Genomic DNA, 22,219 nt, shown 5'->3' with positions numbered 1-22,219 from the left:
ACATTAACAAAAGACAGTGAAATCATAGAAACTTAAATCTTTATAAGGCATTAAGAACAAAATATATTTATCTCAGGGAAGACCACATAAAGATGTTTGTTTGGACTGTGCTGCTGTGTGTATATATATATATATATATAAAATAGAAAGAAACTTCCACATGGGAAAAATATATTAAAAACAAAGATTCCAAGACTTACCAAGCGGGAAAGCACCGGCAGACAGGCACATGAACAAAACACACACACACACACACACAGAATTACGAGCTTTCGCAACTGGCAGTTGCTTCGTCAGGAAAGAGGGAAGGAGAGGGAAAAATGAAAGGATGTGGGTTTTAAGGGAGAGGGTAAGGAGTCATTCCAATCCCGGGAGCGGAAAGACTTCCCTTAGGGGAAAAAAAGGACAGGTGTACACTCGCACGCACGCACGCACGCACACACACACACACACACACACACACACACACACACACACACACACACACACATATCCATCCGCACATACACAGACACAAGCAGACATATAGAGAGGGTAAGGAGTCATTCCAATCCCGAGAGTGGATTGGAATGACTCCTTACCCTCTCCCTTAAAACCCACATCCTTTCGTCTTTCCCTCTCCTTCCCTCTTTCCTGAAGAAGCAACCGTCGGTTGCGAAAGCTAGAAATTCTGTGTGTGTGTGTGTGTGTGTGTTTTATTTATTGTGCCTACCTACCGGCACTGGTAAGTCTTGGAATCTTTGTTTTTAATATATTTTTCCCATGTGGAAGTTTCTTTCTAAGATATGGTGTTGCTGCAGAATGCTCAAGATTTTATTTGATAGGCAAGATATCAAAATAAGAGGTGCTTTACAGACTGAAGGAAGAGAAGCCATGTCTCTTGAAGCCTATCCGGCACAAGGGACACTTGGGTTGGCCAACTGCTGAGGTTTGATGGTATCTTAAAGTATTGTTGAAGGGACACTAGAAAGGAAGAACACAAGAGGCTGGCCAAAACTTGAATACTTCAACTAGATCGTGGAGGATACCAGCTGCACCACTCTCATGAGGAAGGCCAAAGACAGAAACACACGGCCAGCTCCGATAACAAACCTGATGACTGAAGACATAAGAAGAACAATGAAGTATCACTATACTGCTTAGTGCTATTCACATTTATGCCATCTAGATTTAGTTTAGTAAATTACTAGGAAGGCTACTACTTCGAAAACATAAGCTGCTATCTCTTCAGTTTTGCTATATAGCTGCTGTTTATTAGCTACTAGTAGCTTAATATTTACTGGAATACAATGGCATTTTTTATAGAAAATATTTCCCACATCTGTAAATACTGAGTCCTATTTACAGTACGTTACTACTTGTCATACTGCTTGGTAAGAAACACTGCAACTTTTAGTAGCTCTTGAAAAGAGTTTAGTGTTGCAATTCAATTGAGTTTATCTACAGATATCATGAAGCTATATGCCCATTTTGTAAAATTTAATAATTCTTGAAAAGACCTTAGTTTTGCAGTTCAATACTTCACAAAAAACAGAGTCTGCTGCACAGTCCTCTTTTTTGACGCACAAGGCTGAAGTGAATACTAAAGTAAAACTGCCAGTAGGCATATTTTGTCTTCAAATTTATCTCATTCCACAAATTCTCTGAAAAGTTTAACATGATTGTATTGCTACACTTTTCTTTTCTAGATTTACTGAATATTGTTAAAATGTATTATTCTGATCAAAAAATTGCAGTTGATTAAATTCTTGCAAATGTTACTCATACAGTAAGCTCTTGTGTACTATCAGTTGTTGGCATCTAGAACCATTTATAAAATACTATGGGTGTATACATTACCTGAGACACACTACATGTTTAACTATATCTGTTCAATGAATATGATTTTTCTGTTAATTGGTATCAGCATATGTGAAGTCTACTGTAATCATAACAGTAAACTATTGGATCTCGTCATGTCTATACAGGACATTACAGTCAAGAGACTAAAATATGTATTACCATGTCAGCTGTTCTTTTCTTTTTAGTTGTGCCACTTTGAAAGAAAAAAGATAATAGTGCACACTGGCACAAAGAGTTTTGCAAAGATCTGAAAATTTGAAGCAACATAGGTTAAAGTACAAAACAGGGAAAGTTAATTGCATACTTGCTGCCCCTGATGTGGTGGTTGACAGTTAAGCATCTATCTAAGAGCTACCGAACAACTGTGTCCTTATAAAGTGTATTAGTGAATGAAAAAACAAAATAACTAGCAATAAACATTTGATCATTTTCTGATGTCATACAAGTGATAGACTGAAAATCTGACAAATATAGCTGGAGTAAATTTTTCATTCTTTGGTGGTCTGCCTACCAAGTTCTTATCATTTAAGACTGTCTCACAGAGTTACAGGGGCAGCCAAACATTTACACAGGTTCTCTATTTAGAGCTAACTACACCCAGATATTGTGCTTAAAACTGGATTATTTAATTTTGGAAATATAGTTTAAAGAGCCTTCATGAAAGCAGTCTATTTACAGAGAGTTAATTTATGTATGGTCCATTGGTAACAGTTTAGGATGCTTTGCAAACTGGGATTGTATTTTATCCTATTGAGGTGATTGCAGCAAGATCTCATTCAAAATTGAGCTCAGGAATATGGGGACGATACATCAATGTTGATGCTATATGATCTTTGCATGTACAATATGGAGTAGGAATCATTTGCTACTTGTTTAGAGCCATAGTAGATGATGTGAACTTCTGAAGAAAGTTGTGGCCAATCTAAATATTACCACTTTAGCTCTTTGTGAACCTCAAAGAGCTGTGCATCATTCATAACTAAGCTGCTACCTTGTTTTGTTTAGAGGCAATATTGCTACTTAGTTTCATGTTTCTTATCAAAATTCACTGTATCTTAGGTCCAGAAATTTTTTCTTTCTTTCTGATAGCTTTTATTACATTTTATTAACACACTGTGAACTTGTCATATTCATTCGGTTATAAGAAAACTCAAGTGAACCTAATAATTTTTACAACAGTGCTACACTTTCCCAGCACTGCAACTCAGCCAAGCTCAAGTGTTGGAGAGGGGAGGAGAGAAGGGAGACTGTCACCTAGGAGAGAGATGTTGGAATGTGGCATACCCTCCAGCTGTGATGAAGTGGATGAATGCGTTTGGTGGTGTAAGGGTTGGAGTAAGGGGGAGGGGGGGGGGGGCTGAGGGAGCAGAACAAACTGAGAGAGGACACTACGGATGTAAGCTAATATAAGTGGAGGGAGGGGGGCAACAGGAGTGGATGCGAGTGTGGGATATATCCTTACAACACATACTTCTATCACTCAATCCAAATGGCCACCCATTTCCTCATGTCTCATGGCTCCCACTTCACTCATTAATCTACACCTGCCATGCTCTCTCTGTAGTTTCCTTCTTCCTCTGTTGTATCTGCTCTCTCTGTAGTTTCCTTCTTCCTCTGTTGTATCTGCTCTCCCAAACTCTTACACTTCATTGTGTGCCACATGCAACTTCCACTGCTTACATTAACGTGGATTTGCCTGTCCGACTTTTCTATCCCATGGCATTGTTACCTCCCTCTCATAGTTGCCAGCCTCTCGTCCCTCCAACTCACCTCTCATCCTTGTAGTCACTTCAGCTGGCATCACAACCATACTGTTGGCAGTTACCTTTACTTCTTCAAATATGCACCTTTAGTGAAAGTTAGTCCTAAATGGTCTTTGAACTACAGGGTGGGTACAATAGAACTGGCCCAAAAGTTTTTTCATTGTTTTATGACAAGGTAATCTAAACAGCAAGATTTTTCTGGATTGATTTCTATGGTAGTCATTTCCAGTCCCTTCTGTAAAGAGCAGCCTTCTTCTTTGGTGTATCCATCTCTGCACAAGTATCAGCTGAATGCTCTGGTGGACAAGTGTGGTGTTAAATAGTCTCTTTAGTAGACCTGTTGCACTTCTAAGTGTTCTGCCAATAAATCACAGTCTTTGGTTTTTTTTTTCCTTTTCTTAAGCCACGGCATTATCTATGTGATCATTCCAATTTAAGTTATATATAATTGTAATCTTTAAGTATTTAGTTGGATTTATCATGTAATCAAAATTTAGTGAATTTCTTTTAGTATACATGTAGATGACTTCACACTTTTCATTATTTACAGTCAGTTGTCACTTTTTGCACCATACAGATAACTTGTTTAAATCATTTTGCCATTGGTTTTAATCATCTGCTAACTTTAAAAGACCGTAAATGACTATCATCTGCGAAAAACATAAGAGGGCTGCTCAGATTGTGTACTAAGTTGTTTATGTAGATCTGGAACAGTACACAGTCTTATAACACTTCCTTGAGGAACACCAGACATTAATTCTGTTTACTTGATGACTTTCCATCGATTACTATGAACTGTGCCCTTTCTGACATGAAATCAAGAATCCACTCACACAACTGAGGCAGTACTCCATAGGCATGCAATTTAACTGGAAGTGTGTGAGAAATGGTGCCTGGAAATCTAAAAATATGGGATCCATTTGATATCCCCAGTTGACAGCACACAATACTTTGTGAGAATGAAGATCTAGTTGCGTTTCACAAGAATGATCTCTTCTGAATCCTTGTTGACTATTTGTCAATAAATCATATTCTTCGAGGTAGTTCATAATGTTTGAACACAATATGTGTTCCAAAATTCTTCTGCAAATCAGGATCAGTGATGTGGGACTGTAATTCAGTCAATTATTCTGCTTCTTTTCTTGAGTACTGGTGTGACTTTGGTAACTTTCCAGTATTTAGGTATGGATTTTTCAAAGAGTGAGCAGATGTATATGATTACTAAGTACGGAGCCATTGTATCATCATACTTTGGAAGAAACCTGACTGGTATACAATCTGGACCAGAGACCTTGCCTTTATTAAGTGATTTAAGATACTTCACTACACCTAGGATATCTACTTCAAAGTTCCTCATGTTAGCAGTTGTTCTTTGTAGTTTTGCATTCTGGAATGTTTACTACTTTTTCTTTGGTGAAGGAATTTCAGAAAATCATGTTCAGTGGCTCTGCTTTAGTGGCATTGTCATCAGTGACATCACTGTTGTTATCATCCAGTTAAGGTATTGCACTTCCCTGGAATCATTCCTTTGATGACACTCTGGTGCAGGCAATTTCTTTGCCTTATATGCTCCAGCCAAGATTTTTCCTTATTCATATCCTAATCAGTAGTTTTCTTTCCTCTCCTATTCTTAGAAGCACTTCATCATTCATTCTGGTGGTCCATTTCACTTTTAGGATTTTTCTCCACAACCATATTTCAAAACTATTTTACTTTCCGTGATTTGCTGACATATAATTTTACACTCTAGACAAAGTATGTGGTGAAGCACTTTTGTAATTCTATCAAACTTCTTACTGCTGTTAACAAACCTTTCATCTTTTTAACAGCTCTTTTACCCATAGATACTGTGCTTATTATTTCCTCCCCACAGCTGCCATTTCCTGCCACAAAACTTCTAAGTACCTAAAAGATTTTACTTGTTCCAAGATATTTGTTCCAATGATATGCTGAAGGAACCTTCATATTTGCCATTTCTCATAACTGTGGCCTTTCCTACATCCATTCTCATTCCATATTCTTTTCTTACTTTTATGATCCTCTCCATCACAAATTGTAGCTTTTCCTCCGATTCAGTCAACCCTGCTTGACCATCTGCATACTTAAATGTGTGTAGCATTTCTCCTCCTACTATTATATCTATTTTTTCCCCCTTCTAAAGCTTGCATCAGCATAAATATTGAAAAGTATTGGCAATGAATAACACACTTGCCTAACACCTCTTCCAATACCTGTTTTGTTTGTTTCCTCAGTAACAATCTTTACCACCACTTACAACCACAGGTCCTTCCAGTTTACACCAACATCTTTTAAGGTTTTTAGGGGGATACTCCGGTCAACTCTGTAAAACGCCTTTTCCCAATCAAAAAAAATGATGTAAATGTCCCAGTTAACTCCAAGCCCTCTTTGTTCTATGCCTCTCAAACATCCAATAGTACCTTATGTTCCTCTCCTGAATCCAAATTGATGCTCTCCCCATGTTTGTCTCAATTATTCTTTCTAATATTCTGAGTAAAATAAATAATGCCTAAACATGCAATGTCACAGTTCCACGTAGAGAGATTTACAAATCTGTTCATCGGTTTCAGTCCATACTACCTGACACAAAAACTCTGTTGCACCAAATACTGTACCGTTCACACATTTATGATAGATGATACAAATTCCCAGGTTATCTAGTATACAAGACACGCATATGCAATTCTTTGGAAGTCAAATGTTAGTTCATTGAGCTCGCAGCCTGTATAATGTTGCCTATGAAATTAACTGACATATAATCTTGGCCTTTATTTCTTTGGCAAAGATACTGGGATATTTTTAACTAGATCTAATCCAAATATCCTCATCCCATATCTGATTGATAAAGCTTTGGCTGGTGATTTATTACAGTCCATTGCTTTCCTCTTTCTGAGATCCTTAATGGCTTTCTCAACTTCACATATCTTGGGCCTACAGTTCATTTTGTCACATTCCGATTTCAGCTACAATCATAGTCATGTATGATCTCTGTGTGTTTCATAGAATTCTTCAGTATACTGATACTCTTGGCATACTCTTTTTGTATGCTGTCATCTTCCCATTTTTATTTTGTACACCCTATTTGCTGATTTTTCTTAGGTCTTTGTGAGGTACTTGCCTGTACTGCACTGCAAATTGCTTTTACATTATCCTGCCTTTCCATTTCTTAAATCTCGTCACAGTTACTTTTCACCCATTCCTTTCCAGCTTGATCAATTAATTGTCATCTTTCTTCAGTCTGCTTTCTATATTGTTTTTCCTTCCTTCCACAGAATGTCAATTCTTCCTTTTCCTATGTTCATCCACTATATCTGACATACTGGATGTAACCCATTCCCTCTCTTCTTTACTTTTCCAGTAACTCCTTCTAAGGCTTTCCAAATAGTATTTTTCATTGTAATCCATTCTTCTGGTACACTGGCACATTCTGCTGAATTTAAAAGTTTTTCTTCAGTATTTTTGGCCTTACACCCTTCAGGGTTCCATTTGACCATACCCCAGTTTTTTCTTCTAAAATGCTTTTTGCAAACATCTGCCACTAGCAAGTCCTGATCTGCATCGGCATCTGTTCCAGGAAATGTTTTTGCCATATTGATACTATTTTCGAATATTTGGTTGGTTATAAAATAATCATCTGCTATCTTCACTATTACTAAGAGCTGCTAATGCATACAGCCCTTGATGATGGTGTTTATAATCCTGAGATCAAAGCTATCATACCAGACTATAATAGTCATCTCTCTCATTTTTTCCTCCTAGTACAAATTCTTCAACTATGTCCTCCTGTTTTCCTTTCCCTACTAAGCTATTCCAGTCTCCCATCATAATTTTTATTTTACTCTTTCCAAAGTGTTGAAAACTTCAATGGCTAAGATAACTTATTTTCTATCAGACATTTGAACATTTTCTGGTCCAGTTTTATTTTGGCCACCCTGCATGCAGTCAAAAAAGTAGCAGTAAAGTACCTCATTCTGCCTCTAGATGGGCCAATCAGATCTGACCGACTGCTGTTTCATTCTCTGCCAGTGACACCACCAGATGCGGCATGAAGGGGCGTGTGGTCAGCACACTGCTCATCCAACCATCTGTTTTCTTGACATAGGAACCATTAATAATTGATCGAGTAGCTCCTCAGTTGGCCTCACGAGGCTGAGTGCACCCTTTACCAGTCCTCCCACCAAGGAATAATTCCTGGCAGTACTGGGAATCAAAATTGGGTGCTCCACATGGCAGTCAGCCCCATGCAAATTAACTATGACAATTATTTCAGTGATTTATGTTCGGTAATTTTTCATCTGCTATATTCTGTTGCAGATCATTGCTGTATTTTCTTCCTCTATTATGAAATGAATTCTACTTTGATGGAGCAAAGAATCTTTGTTGTTTTGACATTCCCATGCCTGTACCTGTTTCCTCAAGAGATCTGTCGTTTCTTTACCCATTATTATCCATATACAGTGTAAAAAATAAATCTTTTTTGTTGATTGTTTATGTACAACATGCTCCATTGCACACTATTTGTAATACTTAATGTTTGTGTTGTATGATGATGATGATGATGATGATGATGATGATGATGATGATAAACTGTAGAAAATGAAACCCAGTGCTTTCACATAGTCTACTTCCTTACGATTAGCACCAAGGGGGCCGCCAAACTTAACGTCCCCACCAATGGATGGATTGCCATCAACAGCATCACATGCCCTCACTTCATGAGACCCTGCAGAGAGTTTTGGTATTTAAACCAGGACACTGGCACTCAGTTTCATCATCAGGAACTTTATGCCACCACCTCTCCTCCAACTGCTGGCCAAATACTGTCAGAAAATTATTGTTACCACCAGGATTTGAATCGGCTTACGCCCGAATCAAGCACCACCACATAAGTGTGCATTAGAGGTCTCTCCCATGGTAGCAGGTACAAGTAAATGTATGCAAAATATAATTGCAGATGGACTAAAAATGTTAAATTATCCACATGAAAATGAAGACAAATGTGGGAATGTGAGAACAGCACAACAAAACTACACCATCACTGGTGATGGCTAGCAAATGAAGAAAATGAAGTAGTTTCCTGAATTTGACATTCCTTTAACCTTATCAATAATAGCCTATTTTTCCAAGTAGTTAACTCACTGGACATGTACTTGGGAGGAGTGGGTGATCCCCCTAAATCATTTAAGGCAAATACTGGAATGCTTTCATGGAAAAGGATCCATTCTGTTTCCTTCCCATGTCTATCGTTAATTATGTTTTCATTGAAAAGACATTAAAACTTAATCCTCCTTACATTGTTTTCCCATTAAGTTTCACACTCTCTAAGGATTCAGTGGTCTAGGTTGTTGTCTCAAACTCCAGACACTAACATTGCTCTTTTAAGGCTTTTCTCTTGGTAATGCGGATCATGTACCATACATTTAGTCTGCCTGAGTTAACTGATTGATGTAAACAAAGAATATGTACAACATAACATGACTTCCACACTGTGCTTATATGTTTCTAAGTTTTGCAGTTTTATGATTTTGACAGCTCTCTGGAAAAAGAAACTGGTTCTTGCACATGTGCTGTATACCACCCACTGCCATATTGCATACATCATTGGTTCACAATGTCATTGGTTAACAGGACAAAAGAACATGCACCAGCCTTTATCTACATCTACATCTACATCTACATCTACATGACTACTCTGCAATTCACATTTAAGTGCTTGGCAGAGGGTTCATCGAACCACAATCATACTATCTCTCTACTATTCCACTCCCGAACAGTGAGCGGGAAAAACGAACACCTAAACCTTTCTGTTCGAGCTCTGATTTCTCTTATTTTATTTTGATGATCATTCCTACCTATGTAGGTTGGGCTCAACAAAATATTTTCGCATTCGGAAGAGAAAGTTGGTGACTGAAATTTCGTAAAAAGCTCTCGCCGCGACGAAAAACGTCTATGCTGTAATGACTTCCATCCCAACTCGTGTATCATATCTGCCACACTCTCTCCCCTATAACGCGATAATACAAAACGAGCTGCTCTTCTTTGCACCCTCTCGATGTCCTCCGTCAATCCCACCTGGTAAGGATCCCACACCGCGCAGCAATATTCTAACAGAGGACGAACGAGTGTAGTGTAAGCTGTCTCTTTAGTGGACTTGTTGCATCTTCTAAGTGTCCTGCCAATGAAACGCAACCTTTGGCTCGCCTTCCCGACAATATTATCTATGTGGTCCTTCCAACTGAAGTTGTTTGTAATTTTAACACCCAGGTACTTAGTTGAATTGACAGCCTTGAGAATTGTACTATTTATCGAGTAATCGAATTCCAACGGATTTCGTTTGGAACTCATGTGGATCATCTCACACTTTTCGTTATTTAGCGTCAACTGCCACCTGACACACCATACAGCAATCTTTTCTAAATCGCTTTGCAGCTGATACTGGTCTTCGGATGACCTTACTAGACGGTAAATTACAGCATCATCTGCGAACAACCTAAGAGAACTGCTCAGATTGTCACCCAGGTCATTTATATAGATCAGGAACAGTAGAGGTCCCAGGACGCTTCCCTGGGGAACACCTGATATCACTTCAGTTTTACTCGATGATTTGCCGTCTATTACTACGAACTGCAGTTATATCATTATGTAGTTACACTTTGTTGTGAGACTGGTTGTGTGGTGCAACCATGGTGACAATTTATTGCCTGAATAGGTATTAAGAAAATACATATGAGGTGGCAAGCTCACTGTATGAGTACAGAGGTGGCAAGCTCACTGTATGAGTACATATTAAGAAAATACTTTTGAAACATGTACAGGCTACCTCAGAGACAAAAGTTCTGGTTGTTCAGGAACTTGGGTGCTCTTCATGCGGAACTACAGCACTTGTATCAAAAATGTCACTTATTACTTTAAACTGCCTCATAAGAGGTACTGAGAGATTATTATTATTATTATTATTATTATTATTATTCTGTTTCTGCAGATGCAGTCTGCACTGATACCTCGAGCTTCATTTCTTTGTGCCTTTCCTACACGAAGATTGATTTCAACTAAAGCTGATTCCACAGTTGATCGAATATTACGTGTCGACCATGCTGGTGAACTTGGCGCTGATCGAATTTATGCTGGGCAAATGGCTGTTTTAGGTGAGAAGTTCTAACATATTATACATTACCAGATTAGAAACGATAATATTTGTCAAAATAGAATCTTAGTATTTTATGGTGGAAATGATATACAGATTTTAATTTATTTATGAAAATACTGGAATGTAACAGGGAAAACAAAATGTAACACAAATTATCTAGACAATGTTAAACACAATGTGCATTTAGACTGTCACTCATATTCTGATGCTTACAGTGATACCAATATGTTATGGCCTAAGAATTTTTATTACTTTTCACTTCAGAAATTATTTCTCTGTCTCAGTATATTGTGACATCTGAAGATATAAAACTTGATTTTTTATATAAGAAGGAGGATAAAAGATGGAACCAGCAAAACTACTGATCATTATCCTTGACATTAATTTGCTGCCATAGTCTTGAGCATAATTTCAAATATAACAAACTTTTTTGTGGCAGGAAAGTTTCTGTCCAAAAATAAGTACAGACTTAGAAAGCTTCACTTGTGTGAAACTCAGCTGGCACTTTTCTCACACGAATTGCATGTGAAGCCAGGACAAAGGACAACAGGCACATTCCATATCCCCAAATTTCCAGAAAGCATTTAACACACCCCATTGCAGACTATTAATAAAGTTCCGAGCATATGGAATAGGTGCCCGTATATGTGAGTGGGTTGAAGAGTTGTTAAGTAATAGAATGGTGGGCGTTCATCAGAGACAAGGATAATATCAGGAGTGCCCCCAGGAAAGGGTGATAGGACAGTCTCTCTCTCTCTCTCTGCAGATAACCTGAGCCGCAGTCTGGGACTGTTGATGACATTGTAACATATGGGAAGTGTTGTCATCAAATGACTGTAGGACAATGCCGAATGACCTAGGCAGAGTCTCTATTTTATGCGAGGAATGGCAGCTTGCTCTACATTTAAGAAAATGTAAGTTAATGCAGTTGAGTATGTAAAAAATTATGTAATATTTGAATACAGTATTAGTGGTGTGCTGCGCACGCGCGTACACACACACACACACACACACACACACACACACACACACACACGTTGATTGATTATATATCTAGAAGTAATGCTGAAAAGTGACATGAAATGAAACAATCACATAAGGCAGGGAAGGCAAGTGGGTGATTTCAGTTTATTAGGAGAATTTAGTAGAGTATAGCTCATCTAAAAAGAAAATAATGTGTAGAACACTCGTGCAACCCATTCTTAAGTACCTCTTGAGATTTCGGGATCCCCACCAGGCCAAATTAAAGGAAGTCATTGAAGCAATTCAGAAGACTTGCTGCTACATTTGTTACCCATAGATTCGGTCAACATGCAAGTGTTACAGAGATGCTTCATGAACTCAAATAGGAATCTCTCGAGGGAAGATGGTATTTTTGTGAATTACTATTGAGAAAATTTCGAGAACAGGCATTTGCAGCTGACTGCAGAATGATTCTAACACGGCCAATGTACATTTCGTGTAGGGGCTATGGAGACAATATAACAGAAATTAGAACTTGTACAGACAAAATTTAGACAGTTGTTTTTTCCCTTGCTCCATTTGCAGGTGGAAGAGGAAAGGGAAGGACTAGTAGTTGTTCCATATACCCTCCAATATGCACCACACAGTGGCTTTTGGAGTAGGTATGTACAGGGTGGACGAAAAGTCCCTGTACCTGCTAGTATCAAATGCTAATTGATTTGATTTGTTTCAGCACAAACACTTACTTATTTATAAAGTGTCCAATATATTTGTATATAACAATGAAAACCAGCTACTATGTAAACACTGTTCAGCCTTCTACATCATCATGACTACCACCAAATTATCATTGAGGATGAATGGGCATAGGCAGAGGGTATATATTGGCAACTCACATATTCCTGTTGCAGAGAATGCTCTGCAACATGACATTCATGACCTATGCACCTGTTTCACCACATACACCATCTGGATTCTCCCCCCAGACACCACTTTCTCAGAACTCCACAGGTTAGCACTACAACATGTAGTGGTTCTCACCACGCATCCGACCTTAATTTACGTTAATTTCTTCTGTCTCAGCTTTTCTTGACTGTAACTACTCTGCTTCACTCTGTTTTAGTTTTCTGCATCTTCCATTGTCTTTCCCATCTATTTTTCACCGCCCCCCTTCCACCTCCATTACGTACAATGCACTTAGCTCCTCACTCATATTAACTCATGCACGATGTTTTAGTAGTAATCTCTGTCTTGCATATTACCCTGTCTTCCACCTGTAAGCTCTCATGTTTTCAAATATCGTCCAATGCAGTCCCCAACAATCAGTCTTTCCTTCTCATCCTGTATGGTAAGTCTCCCCTGACTAACGGTTCTTGGTGACTTTCCCAAAACCTACCCCTTTTCCTAGATCTCTCCAGTCCTTTTCCTTCACCCTTCTTGCTTCCCCTTCAACCCTTCTGCCTGAAGGAGGAGTCACTGGCTCCAAAAGATGATCTATGTGTGTGTTCTGCCGCAGCTTGGTGAGTAGATTTTTCACCTGTCCAATTAAACAATATATTGGTATGTTCTGCAGCATGCTGTTACCACATTTCCATGTGCCCCAACCCATGTAAAACTTTCTCGTATTTGTATATGCGCATGCGCATTCAAGTAACTTCCCTTGTCTTGCGCATGTTCATACATAGCGGGTCAGCCTTGTAAGTGAGCAACCGTTTGTAGCTGCAGTTTGGTGGTTCATGGCCCATCGAACATAGGCCGGTGTGAGGTGGAGCGTACACCATTAAGTTAAGTAGTGGTTTTGACTTTGTACTGTGGCGATACCTGTAAGACACCGCTAGCCCACGCCTCTCGCGGTGTGCGTTTAACCCCATTTAAATGACGCACCAAGCGCGCGCCCAGCGGCTGTACGATTAATTAAATAATCGGCGTGCTAATCACAGTTAAAATCTCTGGTCCAGAGGGACGTGAAGAGGCTGTGGCCCAGAGAGAGAATAGAGTCAGTTGAGTCTTGTTCAGTCTTAAGAGTCAGTCGAGCTAGAAAGTGTCTTGTGAAACGATCATTCTGTGAATAATATTAGTGTGATGATTTCTTTTATATGTGTTGTGTTGTCTTCTTCGATGAGTAAAAAAAAAAAAAAATATAGGTAAAATAAATTTTTGTGATGTCCATCAATAAGTTCATTCCAGTAAAAATAGAACCACTTCCCTTCACCTTTATTCACCCTTTTTTTTTTTAATTCCGGACAGCACAGTACACATGTACTGTATGTGTTTTGCTTTTCTTTTTCATTTATAAATTTATAGCTACGGTGTTCTTTAAATCATTGACAAAGGTCTTCTTAGGCACTTGCAGGTTTTATTATTGTTCAGAAGAAGGTGTAGTTATCTACGCTGAAACCTGGGTTAACACTTAACACTATGTGGTTTTTTCGCAATCGAGGCGGGTTTTTAGTTTTTTAATATATTAACCAACGATTGCTGACACGCTGCAATGTTGAAGGTTCTCCTTGTTCTTCTTGACACATTTTTGAGCATGTCCAGTGGTATAGTGTGAAATGCATCCTCAGCAGCATTGCACAGTCTTCGTTTGTAGCTTAACAGTGTGCTCCTGTAATGAGTTGTTAGTTGTAATGAGGTCAGGACTTCTTGGTTACCATACTAAGAGACCTATGTTCGTAACATGTGTAAATAATTTCCACCATTTACAGTTCCTTCAAAAAAGTACGGCGCAAGCAGCTGTTGTGATGTCATTGCTGCCCATATCACTTCATGAGACAGATTCCTTTCTAACTTGATTGTGTGCTGAGGATTCCCTTTGGCTTTGAATGACAATATTTCTAGCACGTGAGCTGCAATAAATGGCGTACTCATCTGGAAACACAATCTTCACACAGTTCACTGAATTTGAAAACTGAGTTAACAAAGCACAGAATGTTAAAACTCACTTATTTCAGACTGTACGTGATAACTCCTTTATGAATGTTGGTTGTTAAGATCTGACCTTAGGTCTTTTTTCATGTGATCTTGGATTGCTTTGTCCACTGAGCTCCAAAGTACGTTTATATGTTGACTTCATAGGAGATCGTTCAATGAATGAGAGACTCTGGCACTTGTTTCTTCTCATGTCTTCTTCCTTCCACTTTTTGTGACCTGTCTTTTCGTAGTGGAATCTTATTAAATCTTTTCTGGAAAGGTCCCCAAATCTTTCTCATTATCTGCCCTGTGTATTGTCATTCATGCACCCACTAACTTATCACTAAATGCTGTTCAGTAGTTTAACTATTACCTCTCACATCTGGCATAGCTACAGATTAAAACTTGACCTTGAATGAAAAAACACTGAACATGACTTCCAACAACTGACAAGAAGTAAATAGATACCAACCTGTAATAACATTTGAGACTAAACTTCTCGCCCACCCTGTAGATGTAGAGTAGACAGTTACGGTTACCTATACTTCAACTAGAAATTTCATTTCATCAGAGCCTTAAGTGGTTAATTCTGTAATATGCTCACATTAAAAGTGAAGATGGAAACAAAATTAAATAAGCTGTGCTTTTCAGTATCACTCACTCATCTGCAATGCAATGTACACTTTTCTGTACTGCATTGTGTTATTTGAGCATTCCCCCCCATTACACTTAACTGGTTAAATTCTCTCTTTCAAGAACAGACACATACCTAACTTCAGGCTTATTTGTAAGCTGGATCACTAATTCCCATTCATAAATCCCAGAGAAAAATTTTACTAATATAATATGAGACTGTGTTAACACCAAGAACCTCAGTCTTTGGCATACTCTTCCATTTGGCAGCACACTTACTGCACAAGACGGAAACATCATTCTCTTGCTTTTCTTCTTGTGGTTGACTGAACTACTCCACATCATTTTGTTTTTATATCTGTATGCTTATTTACTTCGCACTATCTCTGTCAGTGTATTTAATTTTTACTAGCTTGCACCAGAATAGAATCTACAGTGGTATATAAAGGTTGTGTCACACCCTTAACTCAAGATAACTGTTGGATCTTACCCTGTCAACTATACAACAATAATTCTTGCTGTGCGAGACACTGCTTACAGAAAAAGATTCAGCTGATGCTCAATAGCAAAAATTATAGAACACACAATATCTAACCTGTTTACAGGAAACAGCCCTGTCGGTGCAACAATTCAACACATGTGGGATCAAGAAAAGGCTCACCTGGCCAAATTTGAAGATTTAATTCGTAAACACCGTGCTAGGCCGACTGTCATGCTGCCACTGTGGAATATTGCAGGATTTGCACTTGGTGCAGGTTAGTCTGATGTTTATATGATTATAATTGTTATAATACTGAAATATCATGTCTATGAAAACACTGAATTCTGTGACACAAGTGAATTAACATGTCAAATGTAACAAAAATTGTTTTATAGCTGTATATTAATATTTACAAGTAGACTGCTATATTATGTTTGTTTGATCTTCTCTTTCTTAAATTAATTTCAGTAAGCTTAAGAGAAATTTACATCAGACATGTTTCACTTTTATTTACGAGGCATGTTCTTTTGCCATTTTTGAAATATGGATAGGCACACTGAGGTGATGAAAGTCATGGGATAGTGATATGAACATATAGAGATTGTGGTAGTATCATGTAAAAAAAAAAAAAAAAATCAATGCATTGGCAGAGCTGTCATTTTTACTCAGGTGATTCATGTGAAAGACTTTGAATGCGGAATGGTTGCTGGAGCTAGATGCAGAGGCACACTATTTCAAAAATTGTTAGGGAATTCAGTATTCAGAGTTCCACAGAGTCACGGGTGTGCCAAGAATACCAAATTTCAGACATTACCCCTCACCACAGACAACACAGTGGCCAATGGCCTTGACTTAACAACTGAGAGCAGTAGCATTTGTGTAGAACTGTCAGTGCTAACAGACAAGCAACACTGCATGACAATCACAGAGATCAATGTGGAGTGTACGATGAACATATCTATTAGGACAGTGCAGCGAAATTTGGTGTTAATGGGCGACCGACATGAGTGCCTCTGGTAACAGCACGACATTGCTGCAGCACCTCTACTGGGCTCGTGACCATGAGACCATTCTGGTTGAACCCCAGGTGACTGGAAAATTGTCGCCTGGTCAGATGTGCCCAATTTCATCTAGTAAGAGCTTATTGTAGGGTTCAAGAGTGGTGCAGACTCCATGAATCCGTGGACCCAAGTCGTCAACAAGGCACTTGCAAACTGATGGTGGCTGCATAATGGTGTAGGTTGTGTTTACAAGGAATGGATTGGGTCCTCTGGTCCAACTGAATCAATCAATGACTGGAAATTGTTATGTTCGGCTACTTGGAGACCCATTTGTAGCCATTTGTGGACAACATGTACCCAAACAATGATGGAATTTTTATGGATGACAATGTGTCTTGTCATTGGACCACAGTTGTTAGTGACTGGTTTGAGAAACATTCTGAACAATTTGAGTGGCCACCCAGATTGCATAACATGAATCTCATCAAACATTTATGGCACACAATCAAGAGGTCAGTTCATGCATGCACAAAGTTCTGTACAGGCAACTCGAAGGCAGCATGGATCAATATTCCTGCAGGGAACTTCTAACAACTTGTTGAGTCCATATCACATTGTGTTACTGCACTACGCCGGGCGACAGGAGGTTCAACACGGTATTAGGAGGTATCCAATGTCTTGCCTCTGCAGTGTATGCCAGAATGTTTGTTAAAATTAAAAACAGTGTTTCTTTATAAAGTTGGTGTGCTATTTACTTATGGTGTTTGTGCCTCTTGTTCACTTATTCTGCAAACTGCTGTCTTTTTCTTCTTTGTTAGTGGAATTTGAAGTTGAAAGAAACTTTGTTGTACATACACACTTGATAGTTTGTTGAATTTTTGCACTTTCTCTTATCTACAATGGTGGTATTTGCACTGCACCCCACTTTTGGAGATAGATCTACAGTCATGTGTGTTCACAATCAGCACAGTGTTTATGTTTTTTTTGTTTCTTGTGTAGGCTGTGAGCATTGGCAACCTGTGATTTTTTAAAAACGTTTTTTAATAATATATAATGTGTGTGTGTGTGTGTGTGTGTGTGTGTGTGTGTGTGTGTGTGTGTGTGTGTCAACTGAGATGTGAGTGTGGGGAGGCTTGAGAGAAGCAGTTTTATTTTTTTTTATTTTTTTGTGGTGATAGTGGGACAGTTAATATAGGAAAGAAACTGGGATGAGAGGATTGTGGTGATTGGTGTCTGGCCATAGCTATATATTTAATGTTGTATTAAGTGGTCAGTTACGTTAAAGGGTGTGTGGTTTGTCTGATCATTTATGATCTGTTATGATTTTCTGAATATGGTAGTTTTCTTGTAAGGTGTGATGGTGTTTTTTGCTGTAGTTTATCCCTATGATTATCATGTTTGTATCTTTGGAGGTGATTTTGTTGATTTTAATGTAAGTGTTCTGCAAAAGTCAAACAATTTGTCCTGTAAAAATGGTTCAAATGGCACTGAGCACTATGGGACTTGACTACTGTGGTCATCAGTCCTCTAGAACTTAGAACTACATAAACCTAATTAACCTAAGGACACACACATCCATGCCCGAGGCAGGATTCGAACCTGCGACCGTAGCAGTCGCGCGGTTCTGGACTGCGCGCCTAGAACCGCTAGACCACCGCAGCCGGCAATTTGTCCTGTACTTCCAGGCTCATACATGTTCCTTGTATCTGGTGTCAAGTGTCTTCCTATTTTGAGCTATGTATCTACCATCACTTGTATTACGTTTCAGTCAGTCTGTGTTTTTTAAAAAGGCGGCAGTGGCAGATTCACCGACAGATCTGCCTTTTATTTTGAGTAACAGTCAAACGAATGTAGTGAGAGTTTAAAGGTGTTGTTGTGCTTTGTCCAACAAGTTTTTGAAAATTTTAGGGAGATGTTTTTAACGTGTTAACAGGGTGACTGGCTCAACCACGCCGCCCCCCCCCCCCCCACACACACACCCCCCCTCTCTCTCTCTCCAACCAGTCACATTTCCTTGCACCTCTCTTTTAGCTCCTCTGTTGTTTTGCTTGAATTTTAATCCCATGTTTACTACCATTCACCCTTTCTCCATTGCCTCAAGATGTGTGAAACAGTGAGCATGTGGTCAATGTGAGTGAGGTGGGAGTGAGTCATGAGTGTTATTTTATGGGGGTTCCTCCTCACTGTGTGATAACATGTTAACATAAACTCCAAACACACACACACACACACACACACACACACACACACACACACAATGAAGCATTAAAATTGAACAGTTATATACAGGTATAAATTCCATTCAAAATAATATAGCTTTTACAATAGAAATAGACCAAAATAGGCAGTTAAATTTCTTGGTCATTATGATAAACATTCAGAACAATCAGTACTCATTTACCAAAAACTGACAACAACAGGTACAATCATGAAGCAGATATCATAGCACCAAAACTGTGAAAAGCACGCAGCACTTAGATACATGCCCCACAGACTAAACAATACCATTAGACACACACAACTAGCAAAAAGAAATGAATATCAGAGCCACAAACAATAGATACAAAAAAACTTAGTGACAAAGCTGAACAATAAAATCGAGCAACAAAAATGAGCAAACACTCAGCTATTACCAACACATGGACAGACACTCACACAAACAACATATAAAAAACAAGACTAGGAACAACACAAAGTGAGAAACAAACAGAAAACAAAAATGGTACACAATGACATACAACCACAAATCCAAACACAAAATATTCACCACACAACAACTTAAAAATAGCCCGCCAAACCAACAATTCATTTCAAAAGTACTTTCCAAAAACAAGAGAAAAACTGGTCTATAGCAGAAAGCAGGAATATAACAACTGAAATTTAATACATGTGATGAAAGACACATAGGTCAAACTAGGAAGGCATTTGACACCAGATCTATGAGCATCGAAGTATAGGACATATCATTCAACTTCTGCTGAACACTTCCACCAACCTAAAATCACCACTAGAGACCCAGACATGGAAATCATAAGGATAAACAACAAGCAAACCACCACATTCAGAAAACCATAACAGAAAAGAAACAACTCACAAATGATCAGATCAACCTGGCAAATCAAACAGTCTTTAAGCCAACTGACCACTTATGTAACATTAAAGACACAGACTAGGCACCATTCTGCATCTTCTTCCTGTTTCTTTCCTGTAATCACTAACCCCCCCCCCCCCCCCCACCTCAAAATTTAAAATTTGAACCACAAGTCCATGTACACTCCCCCCCGCCCCCCCACTACTCACTTCTTTATCGAACATGTAAGACATCTTCACTAATTCACACTAGTTTACAGAACCCCCCCCCCCCCACACACACACACACACAAAGTGTAACACATGCTGAATGTGAATATATATAACTGCAGTTCCACTTCCAAAAGTGAGATGAAGTGAATATAACACAAATGCAGAGTAAGAGAAAGAAGACAAAAAGCCCAGTGTAGATGTACAATGAAGTTAGTTAGGTTTTTTTTTTCCCCCTCCAAACTCCACTAACAAAGCAGGAAAAATCAGTGATTTGCAGAATGTGTGTACAAGAGGCTGAAACACTGTACATAAATTGCATGCCAACTTTATAAAGAAATGCTGTTTTTAGTCTTTAGTACAAATATTACTAGAATGACTACAGAAGATGCTTTGTTAATAAGGGCAAAATGCACCTCCCCCTCTCTGGCTGGAATCGCACAGAGAGTGTGTGGGGAGGGGGAGAGAGGAGGGAGGGAGACAGCCGTACAAAGGGAAGTTTCGTATGGCCCTGGAGGTGTGCTTGGATAGCCTTATGGGTTAAGTTGATTACTTGCATAAAGTGGGAAATTAGGTTTGCATTATGGTGTGGTACAAATTTTATGTGTTGCCAATAAATAGTACGTCTGAAGTCAATTTAGATTTGTAATTTGTGAATCTAAATTTTACAATCTCTAACAAGCAGCTATGGATTGTCATGCAGTGTCTGTTCCTTGAGACGTGCAGCATGCTTGTCTGAATGAACACTGTTTCACACGAATTGTCAGCTAAGACATTGTACCATTGCATAATACATGGGAAAAGTCATGGGATATCCCCTCATATTGCACTGAACCTCCTTTTAACTGACTTAGTGCAGCAACTCGATGTAGCATGGACTAAGTAAGTCTTTGGAAGCCTCTGCAGAAGTATTGAGCCATGCTGCATCAATAGCCATCCATGATTCCGAATATGTTGCCTGTGCACGATTTTGTACACAAAGTAACCTCTTGATTATGTGCCATACATGTTCAGTGGGATTCACAATGGGTGATCTGGATGGCCAAATGATTCGCTCGAACTGTTCAGAGTGTTCTACAAACCAATCGTGAACAACTGTGGCTCAGTGATTTGGCACATTGTCATCCAAAGAGGTGGGGTTGTGGCTTTGTCAGCAAATCGAACGTTCCACCATGACAGTATCAACAAGCTGGTGTCTTATCGGGAGAAATGGGTTAATCGCCAGGGTGACTATGTTGAGAAAAAAATATTTAGACAAGAAGACTAAACATGTAGACCATTATGAAGTTTGTTTTATTTAAAAAGCTTTAAGAGTTTTCTCATAAAAAAATTCGGAGGCATTACTTTTCAGCATGCCCTCGTATCATAAATGACATTTGACTTCATCAATATGATTCTAGAAGGTGCATCGCCATGTACTCTGGTCTATTGTTAGGTGTTCATAAGACGTACCTATTTTTTTACCAGCCCATTTTGCAACAAATATATTATTGCCTGATACAAATACATTTCTCTGGGTACTTCTGCTGAACTGAGGCTGCCTTGTTGGTCTTACAGGCCCAATAGCATGTGTGCTTTGTGTATGTATTCCTCGAACAAGTTTGGAGAGCTATACCAATTGCCCATGTAAACAGTTAATCACTGCCCAAACAGAGCCAGATATAGTCTGTTCACTGGCTGGAACAAATTTCTTTCTCCTTTCCCCAATGGCTTCAGACTTTGACATAAATTATATACCTTTATACCAACATCTAGCCCCCTTTGGTGGCTTGTACTGAACATATTAAAGTTTGCCCCTGGGTGTTATCTGACTCGTCAGTGCTGACATATACTGTCGAGCAACTATTAAATAACTGGTTGTATCTTCCTCAGTTCATCATTTAGTGTTTCTGGTTAATCAGAATCTATGTGTAAATACTTTAAGAGAGCTGTGAAATGTCTCAGTGGTATTGTTTCAGCAAAAAGTGGAATCTCAATTCTTTTTATCTGTGACATGAAAATGCTTAGAGCTGAGTGTGCCTCTGGCTCATCCATTGTTGCAAGAAACCAGCATGTGTTCTTGTTCGAGTCAAAGAGGCAATGTTTTGGCTGCATAAGAGATTGTTTCTCTTGTAACTGACAAAAACACAGTGTTGTCACTGATCCAAAAACACAGTGT

General features: G+C 38.8%; 2 protein-coding genes across 8 annotated transcripts in view; one reads left to right on the top strand and one right to left on the bottom strand.

The window, feature by feature from the left end:
* Positions 1-22,219, bottom strand: part of LOC126271928 (protein shifted-like) — a 68,266-nt gene that overhangs the window by 7,646 nt on the left and 38,401 nt on the right. The window lies entirely within an intron of this gene.
* LOC126271929 (5-demethoxyubiquinone hydroxylase, mitochondrial) overlaps positions 1-22,219 on the top strand; it is a 63,104-nt gene that overhangs the window by 38,483 nt on the left and 2,402 nt on the right. For all 4 annotated transcript variants that reach the window (XM_049974344.1, XM_049974346.1, XM_049974343.1 and 1 more), the window contains exons 2-3: positions 10,606-10,768; positions 15,885-16,034. In XM_049974344.1, coding sequence (XP_049830301.1) covers positions 10,606-10,768; positions 15,885-16,034 — 313 coding nt within the window. The remainder of the gene's footprint in view (positions 1-10,605; positions 10,769-15,884; positions 16,035-22,219) is intronic.

The sequence above is a fragment of the Schistocerca gregaria genome, chromosome 5 (genome assembly GCF_023897955.1).
Source record: "Schistocerca gregaria isolate iqSchGreg1 chromosome 5, iqSchGreg1.2, whole genome shotgun sequence".
NCBI lineage: Eukaryota > Metazoa > Arthropoda > Insecta > Orthoptera > Acrididae > Schistocerca > Schistocerca gregaria.
Note: the sequence above shows the minus strand (reverse complement) of the source record. Positions and strands in the feature narration are given on the sequence as shown.